Source organism: Phaseolus vulgaris, chromosome 3, assembly GCF_000499845.2.
Source record: "Phaseolus vulgaris cultivar G19833 chromosome 3, P. vulgaris v2.0, whole genome shotgun sequence".
In the NCBI taxonomy this organism is placed as follows: domain Eukaryota; kingdom Viridiplantae; phylum Streptophyta; class Magnoliopsida; order Fabales; family Fabaceae; genus Phaseolus; species Phaseolus vulgaris.
In genome coordinates, this window is record NC_023757.2 from 31,664,548 (window position 1) to 31,674,077 (window position 9,530).

Consider the following 9,530-nt stretch of genomic DNA (forward strand, 5'->3'; position numbering starts at 1 on the left):
AATAATATGAGATGGAGGAAGAAAAAGCCCAACGTTGGAGATGAAAATGGGCCTTTCAGTTTCGTTCTTGCAGGCTTAAATACTTGGCAAATGCTCTCTGCACCATATCAATTATAACATCCACCTAACTTAGTATTTAAAATGATAGAAATGCCCTTTTAGGATGACGAAAATAACCTAATAAAAGAATGATGTAAATAAAAATTAATGTGGAAACCTTTTATCTAAAAATATTCTGAATTTATGTCAAATCAATTTATAAAATGAGGTTTGCACCCATTTATATATTACATGAGATTTTTAACACTACAAGAAAAAGTGCTTTTAGAAATCAAATTTTTGGTTTCTAAAATGATAAAATTATTCACTAACTTAATTAGAGACTAATTTAGAAACTAATAGTTAAGTGGCTAAAATCATGGTCGCTAATTTTAGATACCAATTTAGATTTTAATTTAAAAACCAATTTAGTTACCATTAAATAAAAACCAATTTAGTGACCAAATACATAGAAACTAATTTAGTGACAAAATTACATAGAAACTAAATTAACAACCAATTTCATTGAAACCAATTTAGTGACCAAAATATATAGAAACTCATTTAGTGACCAAATATATAAATGTCAAAAATATCACTATATTGGTCTCTAAATAATATAATTTATTATAAAATATTATTTTATTTACCTATATTTTTTTTTGTTTTTACCTGCTTACTCTTTCATATTTCATATTTATTTGTAAATTTAAGTTCACTAATTTTAAAATAAATTTATATAGTTCGTCAACTCAAAACAATTATGTTCAAAATCCAGATATGGTTATAAATGAGCATTTTTTTTCAAATTTTACAAAAAAAAAACTTTTTTATGAATTATGAATGTGAACTAAGATTATGGTAGAAATTAAAAGATAATCACATAAACTCAAGTTGAAATTATTATATTGTTGTAGTTGTTTGAAATCTACTTTCAACTTCTCTTAATATCCATGAGTTATATGTACAAGAAAGTTTAGTCTATTCCTCTCTATCCATCAAACTGTCTACAAGCTTATGAGCTGGAACAAATCAAAGACGGTCTTGGAAGCCAGAACTGAAAGATTGTTACAAATCAGTAAGAAACAAACACACAACAATGGATAAAGGAATGAAAGAATGAAAATTGAAACACAGGATGAATGCAGAATTGCAAATCATTGATTGATTGTTAACTTACCTTCTCAAACGATACTACCTCAACCTCATAATACAAAGTGGAGTTAGAAGGAACCGCAACAAATTCTTGTTGAGACTCTAATGAGCCAAAACCATACTCAGACACAATAGTTAACAATGCCACCTCACCCTTCTTCATAGTCAAAACAACTTTGTCAAGCCCATCAATTACTTGTTCAACTCAATCCATAAAACACTCACATTAGCTAGCTTAAAAAATAATTTAGTGGGAATCGGGAGAAACATTGAGACATTTTTTCAACTTACCTTCATCAGTTTTGAATTTAAACAGATTCCCTTCATCATCATGACCCTTCTTCAAAAACAAAGTACCATCTTGCAACTTACCAATTACTTTCACTACAAGAATGCAAAAAACAGGAAGGAAACATCAAAACCATGTTTTAAATCCATAAACAATGACAAGGTTATCATCCACATTAAGAATTACAAGCATTTACATTTCACAACTGCCCCCTCATTTGGACGCTCATACCCTTCCCCTTCCTTGAGGATCTTCTTAATGACCTTCTTGTCATAAGTTACATCTAACAGTCTTCCAAGAAACTAACTCAAGAGTAATCTCCAATGATGCATTCGGTTTTAGGTTAAATCTAAATAACGAAATATTAGACATTGTTCCAAAATGGTTTTAAATTGCCAAAGTGGATCAATATCAATATTTCATACAACAATCTACAAGGCATGATTCCAGATTTGTCACTACATAATAATTTATATTACCTTAATCTTAGATCAAATCAATTTCAAGGTCATATTCCATCATTTTACGAGGTTCAATGTATCTTGATCTGTCTAACAATAAATTCACATATTCTTTTGTTACTACACTATTCATGCCTCTTAAGTTTATACTTGTAGTTCATACCTTCAGTTCCTCAATGGTTTTCTCATAGTTGGAATTTTCATTCAGGGAGTTTTGCAACTTTTGGCTCATCAAGGAGTATGCATCAACCATCTTTTCATGTTCCAATGCAATCGCACCATTATATCCATTTCAGTGAAAAATTACAACATCAATGATAAACATATATAAACAATGACATGCTAGAATACATAACATACATAGCTCTTAATGACATGCTTTTCATGTTCTTGAAAATATTGTAGTTAGTGATATGCGATAGTATAAACAAATGCCTTGAAAAAACTTCTTATTAAAATGAATATAATTTGTCATTTATAAAACATAACCTTTGAACTTGAGAATACAAGAACATAGTTGTGTTGTAAAGTAGAGTTATAGTGAATCAATTTTCCAATTCAAATCATATTGCATCCAGAAGCATAACTTAACCAAAATACACCTCAAAGCAGATAAATGCCGAGAAAAAAAATTATACTCTTGGTATCTCAAACATTCATCAAAACATTTTTAGCCAACCAAAGCAAAATAAATAATAGTAAGTTGTCACCATCTTAGTCCTCCAAAAACTTAAGTATCATTACTTAAAAGAGGCACCACATCAATCATACTCGTTGGACTACTACCTTTGACTCCTTCCTTCCCAATTTTTCATGCCTCGATGCATCAACCACCTCTTGGTATTTCGAATACATTTTGGCCAACTTCAAGAAATAGATGTATATGGTAAGAAGGCATAATTTTGTAATTCAAATGAAAATGGGACCAACATTAAAGGTAAAATTTTAATAACTTACACTCCCCATCTCAAAGAAGTGAAGCAGCCAATGCAATTCCAGAAACTCCAACAGAATTTGTTGGGACTAGTAAACTATTTTCCTCCACCATGTTATCGGCTTCAATTGATTCAATCCACCTTTAAGAACAAAACAACTAACTAAAAAATAATTATGGGAGCAAATAATGGGTTTTATGTTATCTCTTCTTATAATTGTCATGTGCAATTATGTTTTCATAACTAATGCATGAAAAGGAATGGAATGAAATTCAATTATATATGCTGATTTTGCACAAAAGTGACAACAATAATCATCTATCTACTATTGCTCCCAATATTAATCAATTTAGAAATAAAACTGATTACACATTACAATCATTAGTGTCACCGTTTAGTGAACTTGAGCTTGTATTAGTAAAGTAGTTAAGACCATATAATAATTACTAGTATAAAAGGAGATTATTTTAAGATTTCATGACAAAATCGAACTATCACATTTTTAGTTTACAGTTTCAGGCCACTTTTCTTTCATTTTCTTCCTCCTTACATTGATTAGACCTTTCAAATAATAAGTTTTCTAGACAAATTCTAGATTGTTGGACCAATTTCAAATCAATGGTTTATTTAAACATCAGTCAGAACAAATTTTCTGTAAAATTCCTACGTCAATGGGATCACTCCTTGAACTTCAAGTATTATTGAGAAACAATAAATTAACAGGTTCTAATTTGGTCCATTTTTATTGCAAAATTATTTGATGAGTAATATGTGGAACCATGGTAATTGTAGGGGCAGGAAACTATCCACCAAGAGTATGTCTCGTATATTCCTATAGATTGTAAATGAGGGAATAAAACATGAAAACAAAATTTAGGGTTTTAAGATGGGAAGATACACAGTGAGTAAAGTTGTGTGGAGCTTCGATGAGCAAGCACAAAAATTAAAGGCAAAGGACGAGAATGGAGCATGAATTGAAACTTACGATGATAAGCTTGAAGAGGTTGGCCTCCTTTGAATCAAAGAAGCGTCATTGACCGTCGTAGAGTGCATTGTCGTCGCGGAGTGCGTTGCCGTCGCGGAGTGCGTAGCCGCCGCGGAGTGCGTTGTGATAGGCTCTTTCTACGGCTATACTAAGATAATTGAACACTAGGGTAACATAAAAATTCTTCTCCTTTCATTACTGTTGAAAACTGACCTAAATAGAAGTTGTATGGGCCAAACTTACCTTACATTGTTTCCTAATCTTTCTAATAACACCTGATCAATTACATAATGTAATCTTTCATCCATTTGGTCTTAATAATCTGACGTTTAGGCCTATTATTTTTGGGCCCTGTTGTATCGGTACCATCATCCGGTTTCAACACTTTGTCTTCAAAGTGAGTGGTTGGATTGGTTTGGGCTGAAAAGTAATGATTGGATTGGGCTTGAGGACGTGTTGGGTGTGAAGGGTGAACATTGGGCTGGCCTATTTGTGGACTGTTTTGGAACGTTATAGAATTCTTAGGAGTAAAGTCTTGGATTTAGGAATCTGTAGTGTGATCATTACGTGGCCTTTGGTGAGTGGTTGGAATGGTTGGTTGGGGCAGAGAGTTAGGTGAGTGACTTAATGGTGGGTTTAAAAAATCTGCAGGGTTAGGTGGGGCTATTAAATGCTGGTTGGAAAGTGTTGAGTGACGTGGTGCAGAGTTAGGTGGGGGCATTAATTGCTCTTCTGAAGGGGTTTCAAAGTTAGGTGAGTGAAGTGGTTGGTCATTTGAAAGGCTTTTGGGGTTAGGCGTGGGCGTATTCAAAGAGTTTGGCGTGTCACTATCCGCATGAGAGAGTGAATTAATATCAGTGGCTAGCGTGGAGAACTAGCGTGTGTTGGTGCAATAAATCAGCAACGGTGGTGCCTGAGCGTGGACTGTGCAACAGATCTAGGGCGGTGGGAGGTTGTCTTTCGTACAGAGCATGGAACGTGAGGTTCCAATGGCAGAGTGGTAAGTCGTATTGTGCCAAAGTTCTGCTAGATGAAGATATTGGAACCAAGTGTGAGGATGTTTGCCAGCAAAGCATCGTAGGTAATCTTCCAAACTTCGATTAAGAACTTCTGTTTGTCCATCTATTTGCAGATGGTAAGCAAAACTGAATTTTAATGTTGTGTCTTGTGCCTTGAATAGGTGTTTCTAAAAAGTGCTGACAAATAGGGGATCTCGGTCTGAGACAATGGATTTTGGCAGCCCATGAATACGACAAATCTCAACCGAGAATCGCTTGGCAAGTTGCTGGGCATTGAACTGTTTGGGAAGTGCCATAAAGTGAGTATACTTCGTGAGGTGATCACATATGACCCATATCACAGAGTGACCTACTAAGGCAAGTAAGTGTGTTATGAAATCCATTGATAAATCTTCCCACACTTGATTTGGTAATGGGAGGGGTTGGAGTAATCCATGGGTCTTTGTTGGCAAATACTTGTTACGCTGACATGTGGTGCATTGTTGAATGTAGTTCTTGATATCTCTAGTCCACCCCAACCAGTAGAAGGCAACAACAATGCGAGCAAGGGTGGGTTTAATGTCGGAATGACCCGCTGTGGGCGATTCATGTAGTTCTTGGAGGATGCGGTTTCTGAAATTGTTGGTATCTGGTTGAAACACTTGGTGACGAAAGAAAAGTAGACCATGACGGACCGAGAAGAGGTTGGGCCTTTGTGTATCTTTAGCGCAAGCGTCAACTAATTTTGTTCCTTCTATGGTGGAATAAAATTGGTGTAACTCTTCAAATAACAATGGTATTGGCGACGAGAGTGCAAGCAACATTGAAGGCGGATCTGTGTCTTGGCGTGAGAGAGCATCCGCAACCACATTTTGTTTACCAGGTCGGTATAGAATTTGGAAATCATATCCCTGTAACTTTGATGTCGATCTTTGTTGTTCTGGAGTTTGTATTGTTTGTGACTCAAGTGTATTTAATTTTTTTTTATCTGTGATTATTTTGAAGTGTTGCCCTAACAAGTACTGACGTCATTTTTTTACTGCTTCTGTGATTGCATACATCTCTCAAACATACACTGATGAAGCTTGGAGCCTTGAACACATTTTCTTGCTAAAGAAGGATAGTGGGTGCCCATTTTGGCTGAGTACAACCCCCACGGCTACTGCAGACGCGTATGTTTCCACAACAAAAGGCAAGGAAAAATCTGGTAGGTGTAGTGTAGGAACTTGAGATATTTGTAATTTTAATTATGTAAAGGCCTCCTGAGCCAAGACACTCCATGTAAATTTTTTATTATGCAACAAATCGGTGAGAGGAGCGGCGAGAGTGGCGTAGTGATAAACAAACTTTCTATAAAATCCTGTGAGGCCGAGAAAATCACGTAATTTTGTGAGTGAACATGGATGCGGCCAATTGTGTATGGCAATAACTTTTTCTGGATCAGGGGCTACTCCTTTAGCCGAAATGATATGGCCCAAGTAATTTACTTTAGAAGTGTCAAAACTGCACTTAGATAACTTAGCAAAAAATTTCTTAGTGTGTAAAACTTCTAAGATAATCTTTAAGTGCACAACATGTTCCTGCAAATTGGGACTATAAATCAAAATATCATCAAAGAAAACAATGACAAACCGCTGTAAATAAGGTCTGAGAAGGTCATTCATGGCTGCTTAAAAAGTGGAGGGCGCATTAGTCAATCCGAAAGGCATGACTAAAAATTCGTAATGTCCATCAATGGTTCTAAATGCTGATTTGTGAGTGTCTTGAGGAATAAGTCGAATTTGATGATACTTTGAGTATAAATCAATCTTAGCGAAAACTGTAGCTGAGCCTAGTTCATCGAGCAATTCATCGATGGTAGGGATGGGACAGCGGTCACGGATGGTGGCTGCATTTAAGGCTCTGTAGTCAACACAAAAGCGCCAACTGCCATCCTTTTTTTTATGAGGAGGACAGGGGAAAAAAAGGGCTTGTGTTGGGTTTAATGATACCCTCTTGAAGCATCTCAGAGATGAGTTGGGTTATAATTTCCTTGTGGGAGTAAGGATAATGATATGGTTTAACATTAATGGGTGGGGTATGAGGCAAAAGGGGTATGTGGTGGTCATGTGGTCTAGGTGGGGATAAACCTTTGAGTTTTTGAAAGATTGTTTTGTTTTGTAGAAGAATGGATTGAATGGAAAAAGGAAGGGAATATAATGGAGATGATGGGTTTTGTAGGTTAGAGTCCAAGGTCACTGATGGAACATGGTTGTTGTTTATTTGAAAGCAGGTGAAGGGATGCAATGGAATGGGTGGATAGGTATTGACAAAATTGGTGGTAGGTGGTTGAAGTTGGGGTAGATGGAGTGGCAGCTTGTAAGGTGATTTGTTTGTTCTAGTGGGTGAAAGCAATGCTAGGTATAGAGAAATCTGCCTGAATAGGCCCTAGAGTGCGCAACCATTCAATACCCAAAACTACATCTGCTCCTTCAATAGGTAATAGGTAGAAAGGAATGGTGAATGTAGAAGTTTGAAGAGAGATGTCCACTAAGGGGCATATGCCTTGGCATTGTATGAAGGCCCCATTTCCTACCATCACTGATAAGGGAGGGCTTGGTGTAATAGGTAGATGGAGGTGGTGAGCTATGCGGGGCTGGAGAATGTTGTGGGAGTTGCCTGAATCAATGAGAACAGTTACAGGTAGGTTGTGGATGGTGCCAGTAAATTTTAGAGTTTTGGGAGATGTGTTGCTTGTGAGGGCTTGGGGTGATGAATGAAAATGGATGGTGTTTGGGCATTCAGTGTTTGTGGGTGCATTCTCGATAGTTTCTAAGGTGGTGTTTGAGTCATCCAAGAGAAGTAGGAAACGGGAAGTGGTGCATCTATGCCCTAGAGTAAATTTATCATCACAGTTGTAACATAAACTAAGGGCACGACGTTCTTGCAACTGGGTTGGTGTGAGGCGTTTAATGGGCAAGGGATGATTTATTTGAGGGTTGACAATGGATTTGTTGCTAGGAAATAAGGGGAAGTTGGTGGTAGGATGGGTTGTTTGGGGGGTAATAAAACGTTGGTGTCTAGGTTTGGAGTCACGATGTTTGTCCTCAATGAGTTTGGCTAGACCAATGGCTTGGGATACAGAATATGGGTTGAGGATGGAGAGTTCTCTGCGAATTTCAGGTTGGAGTCCCGAAATAAAGCAATTAAGTATAATATCGGGGGTGAGTCCAACTACGTAGTTACATAATTTCTCAAAAAAGGATTGATAATCTATTACCGTGGTGATTTGCTGGAGTTTGAATAATTCTGTTTGATGGTTAGTGTAGGTGGACGGTCCAAAACGTAGTTCCAAGGCTCGAGTGAAGGATGTCCAGTCCGTGATAAGGTTTTTTTTATGCAACCATTTAAACCAGCTAAGAGCCTCTCCTTTCATGTGAAAAGCTACCTTAGAAATCCTTTGTTCAGGTGGAATATGATAAAACGCAAAATACTGCTTTGCTTGGAAGAGCCAATCTAAAGGTTCAGGGCCTTCAAAAAAGGCTAACTGGAGTTTGGGTGGCCGGATATTGGGAGGGGGATTGCTATTATATTGACTGCTGCCAGGGGGTGACTTGTGTTTTCATCGGGGTGTGTGGAGAGAATTTGACTCATGAGAAAGGTGAGAGTGGATTGAACATAATCATTATGTGTCTCCATGGCTGCCTGACGGTTGTGATTATCTTCCATATGCACCTGAATACATGACATACGTTCTTGAATGGATTGTAGAATTTCTTCTAGGTCTTTGGTGTTTAGGAGAAGGCATGGGAAAGGTCAATGAAAGCACCAATTGATAGGCTTTTTCTACAACTACATTAAGATAATTGAACACTAGGGTAACATCAAAATTCTTCTCATTTCATTACTGTTGAAAACTGACCTAAATAAAAGTTGTATAGGATCACATCAAAACTGGCCTTAAATTTTTTTCCTAATCTTTCTAATAACACCTGATTAATTACATAATGTAATCTTTCAACCATTTGGGCTTAATAATCTGACGTTTGGGCCTATTATTGTTGGGTCCTGTTGTATCACGTTGTCATCGCAGCGTTTCCGTGGCGGAGTGCGTTCCCTTGTAGTGCCTTGCCTCTGAGAATGAGAGATAGAAAAGGTTAAGATAAACTTAGAAATTCAAACCTCCAGAATATATTCAGATTTAAAAAAATTAAATAAATTTTTATAAAGTATGAATATTTATTTAAATTAATTCATAAATTTTTAATTTAAATAATATTTTGAATTTATTATTAATTTAATTTTATGTTTAAATAAAATTAAAAGATTAAAATACTATTTTAAATGTAATTTTTCAATTGATATTAATTATTTTAATATTATACTAAAATTAATAATTTTATTCATATTAATTTAAAATATTTTATAAATTAAAAATGAATAATTAATTTTATAAATATTAATTACTCCAAAATTAATATTTAAATTCAAATAACAGTGACTAAAAATTTAAGTATCTAATTATATGATAGTTTCTAATTTTATTATTTTTAGAAATAAAAAACTAGTCTCTAAAATAGATTAGAAGTGACTAAGAAAATGGTTTCCAATTACATCTTAACAAGAGACTAAAAAAATGGTCTAAAAAAAAACATTTTTTATTTTATTTTTACTATTAGTTACCAAAAA

At 35.5% G+C, this 9,530-nt stretch overlaps 1 protein-coding gene and 1 long non-coding RNA gene across 3 annotated transcripts; one reads left to right on the top strand and one right to left on the bottom strand.

Annotated features, from left to right (window-relative positions):
- The first annotated feature begins 4,377 nt into the window (after window positions 1-4,377).
- LOC137807137 (uncharacterized) lies at window positions 4,378-6,348 on the top strand. 2 transcript variants are annotated; one of them, XR_011080473.1, is made up of 4 exons: window positions 4,378-4,945; window positions 5,045-5,240; window positions 5,376-5,745; window positions 5,947-6,348. It is a non-coding gene; the product is annotated as an uncharacterized lncRNA (long non-coding RNA). The 2 variants fall into 2 exon arrangements; XR_011080472.1 differs by having other exon boundaries at window positions 4,398-4,945; window positions 5,045-5,244.
- Window positions 6,349-7,239: 891 nt separating this feature from the next.
- Window positions 7,240-8,277, bottom strand: LOC137805549 (uncharacterized). Its single transcript, XM_068605494.1, has one exon. The coding sequence runs from the start codon at window positions 8,275-8,277 to the stop codon at window positions 7,240-7,242; it is 1,038 nt and encodes a 345-aa protein (XP_068461595.1).
- Between the last annotated feature and the right edge of the window lie 1,253 nt (window positions 8,278-9,530).